Source organism: Oncorhynchus keta, chromosome 23 (assembly GCF_023373465.1).
Source record: "Oncorhynchus keta strain PuntledgeMale-10-30-2019 chromosome 23, Oket_V2, whole genome shotgun sequence".
NCBI classification, from domain to species: Eukaryota; Metazoa; Chordata; class Actinopteri; order Salmoniformes; family Salmonidae; genus Oncorhynchus; species Oncorhynchus keta.
In genome coordinates, this window is record NC_068443.1 from 11,656,338 (window position 1) to 11,673,699 (window position 17,362).

General features: G+C 44.1%; 2 protein-coding genes across 2 annotated transcripts in view; both read right to left on the reverse strand.

Annotated features, from left to right (window-relative positions):
• LOC118372517 (myomegalin-like) overlaps positions 1 to 17,362 on the reverse strand; it is a 122,407-nt gene that overhangs the window by 43,718 nt on the left and 61,327 nt on the right. Inside the window, 14 exon segments of the mRNA XM_052476352.1 lie at positions 5,532 to 5,674; positions 6,042 to 6,148; positions 6,309 to 6,554; positions 6,807 to 6,989; positions 7,239 to 7,433; positions 7,883 to 8,062; positions 8,370 to 8,402; positions 8,405 to 8,509; positions 8,952 to 9,053; positions 9,182 to 9,340; positions 9,447 to 9,671; positions 9,841 to 9,933; positions 10,780 to 10,899; positions 12,048 to 12,185. Of these exon segments, the coding sequence (XP_052332312.1) occupies positions 5,532 to 5,674; positions 6,042 to 6,148; positions 6,309 to 6,554; positions 6,807 to 6,989; positions 7,239 to 7,433; positions 7,883 to 8,062; positions 8,370 to 8,402; positions 8,405 to 8,509; positions 8,952 to 9,053; positions 9,182 to 9,340; positions 9,447 to 9,671; positions 9,841 to 9,933; positions 10,780 to 10,899; positions 12,048 to 12,185 (2,029 nt within the window).
• LOC127910978 (uncharacterized) lies at positions 12,215 to 16,221 on the reverse strand. The gene is made up of 2 exons (XM_052476353.1): positions 13,444 to 16,221; positions 12,215 to 12,923 (listed from the first exon to the last, which is right to left on the reverse strand). Exons 1-2 carry the CDS (start codon positions 14,773 to 14,775, stop codon positions 12,909 to 12,911), a joined length of 1,347 nt encoding a protein of 448 aa, XP_052332313.1. The 5' UTR covers positions 14,776 to 16,221; the 3' UTR covers positions 12,215 to 12,908.

Below are 17,362 nucleotides of genomic sequence, written 5' to 3' on the forward strand. Positions count from 1 at the left end.
CATTTAATCTGAGTAAAAATTCCATGTCTTAGGTCATTTGGAATCACCACTTTATTTTAGGAATGTGAAATGTCAGAATAATAGTAGAGAGAGAATTATTTATTTCAGCTTTTATTTCTTTCATCACATTCCCAGTGGGTCAGAAGTTTACATACATTCAATTAGTATTTGGTAGCATTGCCTTTAGATTGTTTAACTTGGGTCAAACGTTTCAGGTAGCCTTCCACAAGCTTCCCACAATAAGTTGGGTGAATTTTGGCCCATTCCTCCTGACAGAGCTGGTGTAACTGAGTCAGGTTTGTAGGCCTCCTTCCTCACACATGCTTTTTCAGTTCTGCCCACATATTTTCTATAGGATTGAGGTCAGGGATTTGTGATGGCCATTCCAATACCTTGACTTTGTTGTCCTTAAGCCATTTTGCCACAACTTTAGAAGTATGCTTGGGGTCATTGTCCATTTGGAAGACCCATTTGCGACCAAGCTTTAACTTCCTGACTGATGTCTTGAGATGTTGCTTCAATATATCCACATAATTTCCCCTCCTCATGATGCCATCTATTTTGTGAAGTGGACCTGTCCCTCCTGCAGCAAAGCACCACCACAACATGATGCTGCCATCCCCGTGCTTTACGGTTGGGATGGTGTTCTTCGGCTTGCAAGCCTCCCCCTTTTTCCTCCAAACATAACGATGGTCATCATAGCCAAACAGATATTTTTTTGTTTCATCAGACCAGTGGACATTTCTCCAAAAAGTATGATCTTTGTCCCCGTGTGCAGTTGCAAACCGTAGTCTGGCTTTTTTTTATGGCGGTTTTGGAGCAGTGGCTTCTTCCTTGCTGAGCGGCCTTTCAGGTTATGCCGGTTTAGGACTCATTTTACTGTTGCTCTTGATACTTTTGTACCTGTTTCCTCCAGCATTTTCACAAGGTACTTTGCAATGGTTTTGGGATTGATTTGCACTTCTCACACCAAAGTATGTTCATCTCTAGGAGACACGCGTCTCCTTCCTGAGCGGTGTGACGGCTACGTGGTCCCATGGTGTTTATACTTGCATACTATTGTTTGTTCAGATGAACGTGGTACCTTCAGGCGTTTGGAAATTGCTCCCAAGGATGAACCAGACTTGTGGAGGTCTACCATTTGTTTTCTGAGGTCTTGCTGATTTCTTTTGATTTTCCCACGATGTCAAGCAAAGAGGCACTGAGTTTGAAGGTATGCCTTGAAACACATCCACAGGTAGACCTCCAATTGATCAGAATCTTCTAATGCCTTGACATAATTTTCTATAATTTTCCAAGCTGTTTAAAGGCACAGTCAACTTAATGTATGTAAACTTCTGATCCACTGGAATTGTGATACAGTGAATTATAAGTGAAATAATCTGTCTGTAAACAATTGTTGGAAAAATTAATTGTGTCATGCACAAAGTAGATGTCTTACCCGACTTGCCAAAACTATAGTTTGTTAACAAGAAAATGGTGGAGTGGTTGAAAAATGAGTTTTAATGACTCCAACCTAAGTGTATGTAAACTTCAGACTTCAACTGTATATACTGCCTCATTTAGTAGGGAGAAACACTATACTACCTCATTATAGTTGTTTAGTAGGGAATAACACTATATTACCTCATTACAGTTGTTTAGTAGGTACGGCTTGTTTAGTAGGGAGAAACACTATGCTACCTCATGATAGCTGTTTAGTAGGGAAAAACTGTCACGCCCAGACCTTAGAGAGCCGTTTTATTTCTCTATTTGGTTAGGTCAGGGTGTGATGTGGGGTGGGCATTCTATGTTCTATTTTCTATGTTTTGTATTTCTTTGTTTTGGCCGGGTATGGTTCTCAATCAGGGACAGCTGTTTATCATTGTCTCTGATTGGGAACCATACTTAGGCAGCCCTTTTTCCCACCTGTCTTTGTGGGTAGTTAACTTTGTTTGTGGCGCATAGCCCTTAAGCTTCACGGTTGTTTTTGTATTGTTTATTGTTTTTGTCGGCGTCTTCCTAATACAAAGGAATATGTACGCTCACCACGCTGAACTTTGGTCTAATTCATTCTACGGCCGTGACAGAAACATGATACTACCTCATTATTTTCCTAGCCACCGTGCTTCTACAACTGCATTGCTTGCTGTTTGGGGTTTTAGGCTGGGTTTCTGTACAGCACTTTGAGATATCAGCTGATGTACGAAGGGCTATATAAATACATTTGATTTGATTTGATTTATAGTTGTTTAGTAGTGAGAAACACTATGCTACCTCATTTTAGTTGTTTGGTAGGTGGAAAGATTATACTACCTAATTTTAGTAGTTTGGTAGGTTGAAACATTATACTATCTCATAGTTGTTGGTTGGTAGAAACATTATACTACCTCATTATAGTTGTTTAGTAGGGAGAAACCTTATACTACCTCATTATAGTTGTTTGGTGGGTAGAAACATTATACTACCTCATTATAGTTGTTAGGTAGGGAGAAACCTTATACTACCTCATTATAGTTGTTTGGTGGGTAGAAACATTATACTACCTCATAACAGTTGTTTGGTAGGTAGAAACATTATACTACCTCATTATAGCTGTTTGGTAGGTAGAAACATTATACTACCTCATTATAGTTGTTTGGTAGGTAGAAACATTATACTACCTCATTATAGTTGTTTGGTAGGTAGAAACATTATACTACCTCATTATAGTTGTTTGGTAGGTAGACACATTATACTACCTCATTATAGTTGTTTGGTAGGTAGAAGGCTATTTAACCGTAATAACAACCACAAAGTTCTAAGACAATCTGTCAAGCAATCAGGAGTTTAAATCTCCCTGAAATAAATACCAATAGCTTCATATTTCTATATAAATGCTTCATACTATGAAATCCTCTTCCTCGTACCAGGGCATGTGTATTGTGTGCAGCTTTTGCATAGCAACACACATCTGCCAACAATTACAGTGAGGATAATACAATCTTCAGTTTGTGATCAATGGAAGAGACTTATGGAAAATATTATTCTTGGTTAGGATTGTTTTGAACCTAAAACATACTTTTAACCCTTGGCACTGTGTATTAGGGTGGGGTGGGCCTATAGCTATGTGGGTGATGGGGGACAATAAGGCTGTTTGTTTAGCTTACCGCAAATTTAAGACTGGTGTGTATGTGTGTTGCTCAGTCTACCTCTATTCCAATGTCTAATTAAGGACTTAGGACAGTATTATGACTGAAGTATGTACAACATAATCATCTTTCTGTAAGCAATAGGAAATAGTATAATCAATGTATCATGTATTTATGGTGTAGTAATTAATTCCATGATATTACATAAAGAGGGTGTGAACTAGTCTTTTCTGTTAGGGGACATCTTCATGTGTCCAGTCCTTACCGGAGCCCCTGCTAGTGACGGTGACACACAGGCAGTAATCCAGGCAGTGTAGAAATCATGTTTCATACCCTTCTGTACATTCATGTTCTTCTTCATATCATCCTATTTCTATACATAGTGTGAGGCACATATTAGTACCGTATCATATTATATTTAGGCCCAATAGTAAGTGATTGATGCATTTAAGTTGTCAATAACTGTTCACTCATCACATCAAACATAGCCATGCAGGCAGGAAATGCATGCCACGATGTCATGCATGTGGCAGAGAAGTCATAGGTTAAGACTGAGAGATGGTTGTTTAGCTCCTAAACATGACAGATCTCTTTCGTCTATGAAAGAAAATGTGTCTTTTAAAGATATTCTTAGAATATGTGTGTGTGTGTGTGTGTGTGTGTGTGTGTGTGTGTGTGTGTGTGTGTGTGTGTGTGTGTGTGTGGTAATGGTTTAAGGTCCAATGCATCTGTTTTTATCTTATTATCAAATAATTTCTGGGTAACAATTAAGTACCATACTGTGATAGATTTCAATTAAAATGGTCAATTTTTTTTTTTTTAATTGCTTCTTAGTGAAGAGAAATTTCTCAAGCAAGAATTTTGCTAGGACTGTCTGGGAGTTGTCTGAGTGGGGAGGGGAAAACTGAAAAATAGAAGTGATTGGCAGAATTTTGTCTTTTTTTCTTATTGCTCTATTAACTAATTTACCGGCCAAAACTCCACCCCACCAAAACAAGCAGATATTTCAGGCCGTCCTTTCAAGAAGCTCTTACACTATAAGGGCATTATCATAAGTTTCACAATTTCACAGAATATTCTACACTCATAGTGTGGAAATATATGTAAAACACAGGCAAATCACGTTTTTGACTGCACTGGGCCTTTAAGAGTGTGTGTTTTGGACACAGAGACTACGGATACAGTGTGGAGAAAGAGGTGGCTGTTCAGACAGGGATGAGAAAAGCACATGATCATCACTTTCTCTTTCTTTCACCTCAGGGATAGACAGAACACTCCTTATCTGTTCTCTACTAGTCAGGGGAGAAGGGAAGGTTTGTTGTGTTGAACAAGGAGGCAAAAAGGGAGAGGCAATCCAGTCCCCAATAAAAATAAATAAAAAAAGGAAATATCATTTTTTAAACTTTCCATTTCGAAATACGTTGGCATTTCATCACCAAATCTAAATGGAACATTTCTTCACTAATCCTAAAATCCTTAAAACATAATCAATCCCAACCAATCGAATCTCGAATGATACTAGGTATCATCTTATCATCATGTTTTTATCACATTTTATGTGATCATTACAAAGTCTATCTATAAATGTAACAAATAGACACTTGGGTGGTGGTGTATCTAAGACACTTGGGTTGTGGTGTGTCTAAGATTGATAAGCGCAAGGTTTTAGTTTTGCAACAACAAATAACTAGGGTAAGGATTCTTGCTTTATTTACTTTGATAAGCAAACACTATTGACGACTAATCTAGTTGTTCATGCATCATCTGAGACTAACAATATCTGCGACCAAATTACACTTTAAAACCCATGGAATGGAACTCAGATCTGAGGTTACAGGAATTATAAGAGGGAACTACTTGGCCATCATCTTGATTTCAGCTGAAGTATATCTTGGACCTGCATACATTGTGTACACAAAGATGGTATAAAAAAATAAGATGGACGACTTGAAGACGTTTCACTGTAATGCATGAGCTGGGCTATCTACACACCACATCACATCACTGTGACGATAAGGCTGGAAACATTGACACAGAGACACAGTCCAATACAAAATGGCATTACAGAACAAGCAACACGGAGGCATTTTGCAAAAACAATATAAAAAAACAACAATCCAAAACACACTGAATATATTAATAATGAATAATAGATATCTACCCCAAAAATGTGTTGTTGGTTAGAACAGGCATTGGTTATTGTGTGGTGTCACTGATCATAGGTCAGCATTGAGTTTTTTCCTGTAATGGTTAAGGTTAGGATTTAGGTGAATGTAAACTGATCCTAGATCTGCACCTAAGAGCAACCTCTACCTGCAGTGCATTTGTCTGACTCATGATGAAATGGCTAGACGGAATATCCCAGAGAGTTAGTAACAGTGCCCCCTGTAGCCCTGTAGGCCGGTCCCTGCCCATCCCCACCTCCAAAGTCAGACTGCCTCTTAGCTGCCCTCTCCAGTGCCAGGGCGGTCTTCTGGGTCCTGGTTAGGACCTCCTCCAGTTGCCCTCGCAATGCCTGAACAGAGTCCAGTTCTGTGAGCAGGGCCTGGGTCTTCTCTGAGCTGCTGGGAGAGGGGCAATGACACAACGCACAAACACAAATGTCCTCAAAACTGATTGCATGGTTTTAACAGTTTTACCTGGCCTACAACTGTATATAACAATGTCTAACGACACTGAAGCTTCGTATGTACCTGCCTGTCAACAAATGTGTGTATTCTTAGATATCCAGGTGTGTGTATTGTTAGGTACCAAGGTGTGTATTGTTAGGTAGCCAGGTGTGTATTGTTAGGTACCCAGGTGTGTATTGTTAGGTACCCAGGTGTGTATTGTTAGGTACCCAGATTTGTGTATTGTTAGGTACCCAGATTTGTGTATTGTTAGGTACCCAGATGTGTGTATTCTTAGCCTCAGTAAAGGCCTGTCTTCTACCTGTCTCCTCTAGTCTGGATGTGGCTCAGACTCTGGTACAGCCTCTTCTCTGCCCTCAAAGCATTGTTCAGCCTGTGGTACTCATTGACCAACTGTTCCAACACACTCTGACAGAGAGGGAAGGAGAGGTGGAGGAAGAGACAGAGCGAGAGACGGAACGAGAGAGAGAGAGAAATTGTTGACACACACTCCACTCGGTAGGCTAGACACCCGACCTTAACAAGGACAATGTTGTAGGCAATAAAGAATTTAGGCAGAGAGGGATACCTGGTGGTCAGTGCTGGAGGGCTGGTCCCTGACTGTTATTTCTGGGGCCAGGATCTTAAATCTATCCTCCTGCTTTTGGGCCTGCTGCTGGCCCTGTGTGAGAGCTGAGCGCAGGGCTGAGAGCTCCAGCTGAGCCTCCCTCTCTTTCTTCCTGACCAGCTCCAGCTCTTCCTGGATGGCATGTACCTCTGCTGCCCCCTCTGGTGTGGAGGGCTCCATGCTCTCCTCCTGTCCCTGCATCAGACTCTGTAGAGGGAGGACCGTGTTATGTTATGACAGTTTTACTACTTGAGACTCTGTTGAAAGTTTTTTGGTATGGTACTCATGTGTGCTTGTGTGAGTCTAGTCTAAATTATATAAGCTAGCGTGGAAATGTACAGTTTCATAACAGACTGACAGAGAGAGAGAGAGAGAGAGAGAGAGAGAGAGAGAGAGAGAGAGAGAGAGAGAGAGAGAGAGAGATTCACAAAATGTTATCTCCAGTGTCCCAGAATTTACCTGGATAAAAGTCTCTTTCTCTTTTAGTAGGTTCTGCAGTCGCTCTGCCTCTCCCGTTCTCTCCCTCTCTCTCTCCTTCCGCAGCTCACCCATCTCCCGTTCCTGTGATGACAGCTGCCTGTGCAGCTCCTGCAGCTGGCCTGTCCGCTCACCAATCACCTGGGAAAGCCTATCAGAGCAGTCCTGAAAGAGAGAGGAGGCGGTAGGGAAGTAGAGGGAGAGGAAAATGGTGTGGAGAGAGAGAGGTGGAAAAAAGAAAAGAGAATCTGAAATCGACTATCGCTTTATATGTCCATTTTACAGTATATCATTCAATTTCTATAATATACTACTGGATGTCTATCCCCTATCACTGCTGTTGGGCTGGGTGCACTGAAAATCTAATATGAGATGATTCTCAGAGACAGGTCCTAGATCAGTGGTGTGTGGTACCTGTATGTACTGGTCCTTGGTGCTGATGGTGCTGAGCAGGTCCTGGACCTGTGCTTGGTGTTCGTGGCTCTGGCGGTTGCGGTCTGACAGAAGTTCCTGGAACAGTTTCTCCTTCAGTGCGAGGCGAGCCTTCAGCTCCTCCACCACCTCACTGGGGCCTGCCTGGACCTTAGCCAGTAGGGCTGCCGTCAGGTCCTGCACACAGTCAGTCAGACAGACAGACAGACAGACAGACAGACAGACAGACAGACAGACAGACATTATCAGTACACCTGTTGTATTTGTAAGGGTCAGATATAAGAGCAGGGTTTTATTGTTGGACTAGTATTGCAAAGTCACTTATTTCAGCCAACAATGAAGAGCTTCAACAATGGGCAGAAATTAGTAGAGTGGTTGTACTTTGGTTACAAGAGCAAACAGAATGCAAACTGGTGCTATAGCCAGTCCTCACTAGGGTAGATTTAGTTTAGCGTGTGTGTGTGTGTCTGGGGAACAGTGGGTTAACTGCCTTGCTCAGGGGAAGAACGACAGATTTTCACCTTGTCAGCTCAGGGACTTGATCCAGCAACCTTCCAATTACTGGCCCAACACTCTAACCACTAGGCTACCTGCCATATGTGTACTGTATGTGTGTGTGTGTTTACCTGTGTCTCCCGGCTGCGTGTCTGCAGGGCAGACTGTAGCTGGTTGATGAGTGTGTCTCTCTCTCTCAGAGTGCTCTTCTCTCTCTCCTCACTCTGCTGCTGGAGCCACTGCAGGTTCCTGTGGGCTTCTGCTGCCTGCTCCACATCCAGCTCCTTACCCCGCACCAACGCATCCAGACTCTATACAAACACACAGTCTAAACATATCAATGTACTGTAGGACACACAGTCTAAACATATCAATGTACTGTATAAACTCTAGATGTACTTGTGTGTGTATTTCTTTCTTTAGTGTGTGTGTGTGTGTGTGTGTGTGTGTGTGTGTGTGTGTGTGTGTGTGTGTGTGTGTGTGTGTGTGTGTGTGTGTGTGTGTGTGTGTGTGTTGTTGTGTGTGTGTGTGTGTGTGTGTGTGTGTGTGTGTGTGTGTGTGTGTGTGTGTGTGTGTGTGTGTGTGTGTGTGTGTGTGTGTGCAAATGTGTGTGTGTACCGTGATGGTCTCCTGGTTGTTGAGCAGTATGCAGATTGGAGTCTCTCCAGGTCTCGTTCTTTCTCTCGGAGGGCCAGCTGTAGTCTCCTCACCTGCTCCTCCCTCTCCTCCAGACAACGGAACTTCTCATCTATAGACCGCTGGACAGAGAACATATAGTATTATTATTATCTTTATGATCATGATCAGTATTATCATTATTATTATTATGATCAGTATTATCATTATTAGTATGATCGGTATTATCATTATTATTATTATGATCATCATTATTATTATTATCAATATTATTATTATGATCAGTATTATTATTATTATTATTATTATCTTATTATTATTATGATCATCATTATTATTATCATGATCAGAATGATCATTATTATGATCAATATTAGTGTTATTATTATTATGATCAGTATTATTATTATTATGATCAGTATTATTATTATTATGATCAGTATTAGTATTATTGTGATCGGTATTATTATTATTATGATCAGTATTATTATTATTATGATTATTATGATGATTATTATGATCATTATCATTATTATTATCCAGTATGTGTGTGTGTGTTCTTACCTCCAGTGCTCTGTCCCTGTCTCTGATGCGTTCTCTCAGTTTGTCCATCAGAATATCTCTGGGTTTGGAGCTGTCTACTGATTCCAGGAGCTCAGAGTACTCCTACACACACAGAGCGAGATAGGGTTAGTGTATGTGTTTATGTCTGTATGTGTGTGCACTAATGTGTATGTTCAAGTGTGTGTGTGTCTGTGTTTGTGTGACTGTGTGTGTGAATGTGTGTGTCTCACCTGTAGCTGGCTCTCCTTGTCCTGTAGGGAGAGTTTGAGCTGTGTGATGTTCTTGTCTCTCTCCTGAACCTCCATGTGTTTCTCTGCCTCGCTCTCCTTCTGCTGAGCCTCTTTAGCCTGCAGCGCAGAGCGGGACTGAGCCAGGGCACTGAGCAAATCCTACGGTGGGACAGAGGATAGGTTACACACACCTCCTACATGACAGGGGTCCAGACACACGCACGCACATGCACGGACGGACGGACGCATGCACACACACACTGACCTGGTTGTGTTTGTCGGTGACCTCCCTGTGCTGCAGTGCCTCCTTTAGGTCAGAGTGGAGTCTGTCTTTAGCTCTGGTCAGGTCCTCAGCCTGTCTCTGGCTCTGTCTTTGCGCTCTATGACTGGCTTCCAGCTCCAGACCCAGGGTAAACAGAGAGCTATGTACCCCCACTAACTCACCCTGCAGCTGGGCTAGACCCGCAACCTCACTGCCCCCCTCTGGAGCCTGGGAGAGCAGACCAAACAAACAAGAACCACTGGGGTTAGTCTGGCCATGGGGAGGAAGGGTGTCTGTCTCCATCTATCTATCAACAGTTGGGTTATTATGGCTCTTCATTAACCGGTATCCTGCTCAGTGTTTTATCGGGATCTGTCTGGGGTGTGTGAGGTCTCACCTGATGTTGCGTGATCTGGTTGTGGTGGGCCATCTCTCTCAGTTTACACAGTGTGGTGTTCTGCCCTTCAATTAACTGGTACAGCTCCTGGACCTGAGGAGGAATATTCAGTAGTGTAAAGTACTTAAGTAAAAATACTTTAATTAAAGTACAACTTAAGTCGTTTTGGGGGGTGTTTGTACTTTACTATTTATATTTTTGACTACTTTTACTTTTACTTCAGTATATTTCTAAAGAAAATAATTTACTTTTTACTCCATACATTTTACCTGACATCAAAAGTACTTGTTACATTTTGAATGCTTATCAGGACAGAAAAACGGTCCAATGCACTTATCAAGAGAACATTATTCACCCTGCTTTCTCTGATCTGGCAGACCCACGGACTCATGAAACACACATGCTTTGTTTGTAACTTATGTCTGAGTGTTTGAGAGTGCCCCTTGTTATCCATGAATGAAAAATATTTGCTTAATATAAGGAATTTGAAATGATTTATCCTTTAAATTTTTACTTTTGATACTTATGTATATTTGAGCAATTACATTTACTTTTGATACTTAAGTATATTTAAAACCAAATGTACTCAAGTAGTATTTTACTGGGTGACTTTCACTTTTACGTGAGTCATTTTCTATTAAGGTATCTTTACTTTTACTCAAGTATGACAATTGGGTACATTTTCCTCCACTGGGAATATTCTGTAAATCACTGCTGATGAAATGGTTGGTCTCTGTAGCTGAGTTGATAGCGAATGGTGCTGCAATCCCAGGATTGTGGGTTTAATTCCCGGGACCACCCAAACGTCTGCATGGCTAACTGTAAGTCACTTTGGATAAAAGTGTCTTCTAACTGGCACATATTAGTATTATTTTAGTCACTAGGCCATCTCAAATGTTTCTAGGGCGGTGATGTAAATTCATGGTAGACCACACACACCTCGTTGTCCTTGGTACTGACAGAGTCGGTCAGGCCCTGGATTGTGTGTTCCTGGTTCTGAGCTGCCTGACGGATAGAACGCAGATCACACTCCATCTCACTGAGCTTCTCCTGCAGCTTCTGGAGAGGTGGAGAGGGAGAGGGAGAGGGAGAGGGAGAGGGAGAGGTGGAGAGGGAGAGGAAGAGGGAAGAGGAAGTTGGAGAGGGAAGAGGAAGAGGAAGAGGGAGAGGGAGAGGGAGAGGGAGAGGGAGAGGGAAGAGGAAGTTGTAGAGGGAGAGGGAGAGGGAGAGGGAGAGGGAGGGAGAGGGAGAGGGAGAGGGAGAGGGAGAGGGAGAGGGAGAGGGAGAGGGAAGAGGAAGTTGGAGAGGGAGAGGGAGAGGAAGAGGGAAGAGGGAGAGGGAGAGGAAGTTGGAGAGGGGAGAGGAAGTTGGAGAGGGAGAGGGAGAGGGAGAGGGAGAGGGAGAGGAAGTTGGAGAGGGAGAGGAAGTTGGAGAGGGAGAGGGAGAGGGAGAGGGAGAGGGAAGAGGAAGTTGGAGAGGGAGAGGGAGAGGGAGAGGGAGAGGGAGAGGGAGAGGGAAGAGGAAGTTGGAGAGGGAGAGGGGAGAGGGAGAGGGAAGAGGGAGAGGGAGAGGGAGAGGGAGAGGGAGAGGGAGAGGGAAGAGGAAGTTGGAGAGGGAGAGGGAGAGGGAGAGGAAGTTGGAGAGGGAGAGGGAGAGGGAGAGGGAGAGGAAGTTGGAGAGGGAGAGGAAGTTGGAGAGGGAGAGGGAGAGGGAGAGGGAGAGGGAGAGGGAGAGGGAAGAGGAAGTTGGAGAGGAAGTTGGAGAGGGAGAGGAGAGGAAGTTGGAGAGGGAGAGGGAGAGGGAGAGGGAGAGGGAGGGAGAGGGAGAGGGAAGAGGGAGATGGAAGAGGGAGAGGGAAGAGGAAGTTGGAGAGGGAGAGGGAAGAGGAAGTTGGAGAGGGAGAGGGAGAGGGAGAGGAAGTTGGAGAGGGAGACATTTAATCTTATGTGCTCCAATGTTTCTCTGTAGCAGTGCTGTTTGGTGTGTGCGCGTGAGTGTGTGTGCGCATTCATATATGTGTGCGCTGAGTGTGCACGTGTGAATGCACATGCTTGTGTGCATGTGTGTGTGTTGTATGGATGGGTAATGTCTCTGTGTAGCTGTGCTGTTTGGTGTGTGTGTGTTGTATGGATGTGTAATGTCTCTGTGTAGCTGTGCTGTTTGGTGTGTGTGTTGTATGGATGTGTAATGTCTCTGTGTAGCTGTACCGTGTTGTTGGCCTCGCTCTCCTGGATCTTGGTCTGCAGGGACTGGACCTGGAGCTGGGCCTTCTGCAGCTCACTGATACACTGACCTGCTGCACATTCATACTGGTTCAACTGGCTATGCTGCTCCTCGATCAGAGTCTGGAATACACACACACACACACACACACACACACACACACACACACACACACACACACACACACACACACACACACACACACACACACACACACACACACACACACACACACACACACACACACACACACACACACACACACACACACACACACACACGCGCACAGCGGTTAACCTGCTGTAGCCAGACTAAACAGAATTACAATCCAACCTGCACCAAGCTGGGCTGCAGGGTTAGAGTCAATTCCAGGAAGAACACTTTTACCAGCTAGGCTGGATTTGAAATGGAATTGACCCCAACCTTGCAGTGCCGTGTTGGTAACTGGACCAAACATTATGTTCACTCATCTGTGTTACTAAAAGCAGATTTATCCTGAGGATATTCTCTTGTGTGTGTGTGTGTATGTGTGTGTGTGTGCGTGTGTGTGTAGGGGGGCTGTATCTAGTGCTCTGTGCTGCTCTTAACCTATCTTACATAACCAGTGTGTTAGCATCACTCTTTCAGCATTAACATGTCAGCACTCACATCCTATATTTATAGGTTCTCGCTATGCTACTCTACACTACATTACCCTATGCTACATTACACTACCCTATGCTACCCTACATTACCCAACCCTACGCTACCCTACATTACCCTACGCTACATTATACTACACTACCCAATGCTACGCTACCCTACATTACCCTACGCTACACTACATTACACTACACTACCCTACATTACATTACGCTATGCTACACACACACACACACACACACACACACACACACACACACACACACACACACACACACACACACACACACACACACACACACACACACACACACACACACACACACACACACACACACACACACACACACATACACACACACACACACACAGATTTAAGTGCTACAGAGTGCACATCCTCTAATGTGCATCTTCTCTGGAGAGGTTTAGGTGATGGAGATGGACAGCTGGATTACCCAGCTAATTAGCTAGGGGTATGGAGAGAATGGGAATATTCTCACGGTTGGAAGCACTGCACTGTGTGCTGGATTCACAGACTACCAAGTAACCTTCTGGAATATTCTTTGCATCTAACAGATTATTAAATATGCCACAAATACGATTTGTAGTAAAATAAGGTATCCTATTGAAAGAAAAACACTCCTTCTGATTTCAGTATCTGGCAACTTTGAGCAAAGACAATAAAATGAGATTAGTGAGCCGATGTCCAGAGCTGGCTGGAGAGCTGCTGTGGTATACCTGGTGGGGGCATGGGGGAGGACACTCATGATACAGATCCTCCCACAGCTCCTCCATCTCAGCCAGGTCCAGACCCCCATCCATCTCACTGTCCAGCCTGATCAGAGGGGCCTCCACGTCAGGTACATGGCCATGGATCTCCCCCTCTCCATTCGGACCTCGATGCAGCAACCCCAAGGCCGGCTCATAGAAGCTAAGTCTAGAGCCTCCATCGCTGGGGCTCTGTCTGAGCAGCACAGGCAATCTGCTTCCCTTGGGGCTCTGGACAGGCCGGTACACACAGTTCTGGACCAGGCAGAGGGCCAGGGAGAGGTGGGATGCGGATCTCAGCGGGGTCACCAGGTCGTGCTCCTCAGACAGGGAGTCAGAGAACCGGTCATCCAGGGGGTCTCCTAGCCCCTCGGCCCCGTCTTGGATAGCAGACAGCCGGGTAGATTCTCCAGCTATGTCCAGGGAGTCTATGGAGGGGCTGGAGCTGGCTCGACCCGCCAGGGTACGGTCACTGTCTGAAGCCCGGGACTGAAGCTTGGACCCAGGGATCAGTGTGAGCGAGGAGTGGGTCCCCTCTGGCTCTTCCTCCCCTTCTCTACCTCTTTCTACTCCAATCACACTGGCCGAATACCTCGTCGATGGGCTACAGGAAATACTTTGTGCCAACTTCCTTGGTACTTTACACACAGCCTCATAGTCCGAGTCCACGACTCGCCACGCTGTGCACCCTTGGCACTTCCTACGTGAAGGTGTGACTGTCCCACAGCGTTGTGACCCTACAGCCGTCACCTCTGACCCTGGGTATTGAGGGCGATGTCCATGATGAGGATGGTGGTGACCCCCGAACTCCAACCCCTCTTCAGCCCAGGACTCATACAGAGAGTACACCAAGTCCTCCTGGAGCAGAGCACAGTACTTAGCATGGGTCAGACGAGACATGTCCACCATACCTTCCCCCTGTACCCCTCCTCCCGTACCCCCAGGCCCGGTAATGACCCCTCCACCACCGCCATCCTCCTCCCCGTTGGTCTTCCGGTAGAGGCCTCCGATGAGACCCCGTAGCCGGTGTTTCTCCTGGAGCAGCCTCTGCAGCCGTTCGATGGACAGAGCCTCCACACGGGCGACGACCGTATCAAACCTATACATACGCTCCAGTATGAAGGCACACTTGGAGCAGGCAAATTCTCCGCGCCCGTCCCGGGTCAGCTCTCGCCCCAGGGCGTGGGACAGAAGCACTTGGAGGTTGAGTTTGGAGGCGGGGTGGAAGATCCACCGGCGTTGGTTACCGCAGAGCTCACGAGCGCAGATACGACACGCCTCCTTCATTCTGATGTCCAGCATTCCACACACACACTCAGACGGAGGCCAATCACCTTAGCTTGAAAACGTTAGTCTAAAAACAAAGGTTCTGGCTGTTTACTGTCAAGTGTCCTTGAATAACATTTGATTGATGGAGGTGAATGAGAGGATGCTATTAGCTCCAACATGACTAATGCTCATCCATCAGAAGAATCACTTTAAAACTCTGTGTATAAGATCATTGAAGGTGGGAATATATTGCATGTAACAGTCCTCTTTCTCTCTTGTCAGAAGATAAATAAATAACACTAAAACGTCATAAAAACAACAGATAGGAAGTCATAAAGGAAATACTAATATTGGCACTGGTAGACTGCAGGGAAACGCACACAGCAGCAAGTAAAAGAGATGCTCACAAAATCCAATACTCTTGACATAATGACTATTTTTATTTCATAACCCGACCAGCGTTGTTGCTTCAGTAGGACTATGGAGAATTTGGGTGAATTGTAATTGCATATTGCTTGAGCAGAGGGCAGCCAGCAAGTATTCCAGTATCCTTGGTCACCGATTCTGTTGCATTCCGTAATGGATATTCTGAAGCGATGGGTTAAAGTCCGAAAGGGAAAATAAAGTCATTTTGGTGTCATGCGCCTTGCATATTCCCTAAATACACAAACCACCAGAGTTTTCACTCCAGGCGACTTCATCTCGCGTTTACCAAAACAAGAAAAGCACGCGCACGTTCCGCTGCATTACTTGGTTAGCTGTCATTGGGAGGCTCGCACTGTCAGATAGATTATCACCGGTACATTAGGCTACGGCAGTATCGCTTTAACTGAAGATCGTCACCGCGGATAATTGACACACCAAAACAATTAATTCGGTAGCGGCAATCAGGTCCTCCGCAATCCTTTGACATTCATTCATGATTTACAAAGTCAACAGTGGAGTTAGCTCACTTCAGCCCCGCGATCCTTTGGGCACACAATGATGTGGCAGCTTTGTAGCACTGGCTAGACCTGGCTGCAGGCACGGAGCGCACCATTTCATGCAATAGGGGTGCAAGATATCTGATCGTCTATATCAAGGGGTTAAAAAGTGCCCCTATCTGACACGATAATACACGTTATTTTCTTTCATATAATGAGCTACATTTCGGTCAATTTGGTTAAATATGTTGAATGAAATACTTTGACGATCTCTAATGCTCCCCGGGATGCCCTTAGTTATTCTGGTCCACTCTACACTAAGCTTTGTATTCGCTTCAACGAACAGGTGAAATGCATATTACAGTGTAGTAACATGGTGACATTAGTGACGCTCTGAAATGTAAATGACTTTATATTCCCAGCGTTTTGCATAAACTCTTGTAAACCAGTAGAAATAATCTAAATGAAAACCAATAATAACATCATTTTCTCTGCTCTGTTCATTTCCACCAGGCTATTTTTGTGCTTCAATACCAATTACTCAAACAGAACCACACACACACACACACACACACACACACACACACACACACACACACACACACACACACACACACACACACACACACACACACACACACACACACACACACACACACACACACACACACACACACACACACACAGCCTGAGGGTTGACTTGAACTAATTTCCACTGAACAGGCCGAGCAGGCTGCATAACCTTTCCTGCCTCATATTGAGCCTCCTCTAAATGCAAATAAGATCTCATAAATACACTTACAAGTAAATGCCATTAATGCAGAGGGGATACATTTTACATAGATTTTCCTATGCCCTATGCCAGGGTTGTGGGATCGATTCCCGGGGCCACCCATATGTAAAATGTATGCATGCATGAAATGTAAGTCGATTTGGATAAATGTGTCTGTTAAATGGCTTATATTATTATATATTATCAGGCAAATGCTTCCATAATAGCGAAGGTGGACGGTTCTGATGTTTACATTTATATTTTATACGTACGTTATTAATAGTTATGGGAAGAAAAAAAACAGATCTGGCATGTATGACATGATTGTATGACATGATTGTATGACATGATTGTATGACACGATTGTATGACACGATTGTATGACACGATTGTATGACACGATTGTATGACACGATTGTATGACACGATTGTATGACACGATTGTATGACATGATTGTATGACATGATTGTATGACACGATTGTATGACACGATTGTATGACACGATTGTATGACACGATTGTATGACACGATTGTATGACACGATTGTATGACACGATTGTATGACACGATTGTATGACACGATTGTATGACATGATTGTATGACATGATTGTATGACATGATTGTATGACATGATTGTATGACATGATTGTATGACACGATTGTATGACATGATTGTATGACACGATTGTATGACACGATTGTATGACACGATTGTATGACACGATTGTATGACACGATTGTATGACACGATTGTATGACATGATTGTATGACATGATTGTATGACACGATTGTATGACACGATTGTATGACACGATTGTATGACACGATTGTATGACATGATTGTATGACACGATTGTATGACACGATTGTATGACACGATTGTATGACATGATTGTATGACATGATTGTATGACATGATTG

Coding starts and splice junctions, on each gene's coding strand:
- LOC127910978 (XM_052476353.1), bottom strand. CDS start 14,775: ATGCTGGACATCAGAATGAAGGAGGCGTGTCGTATCTGCGCTCGTGAG.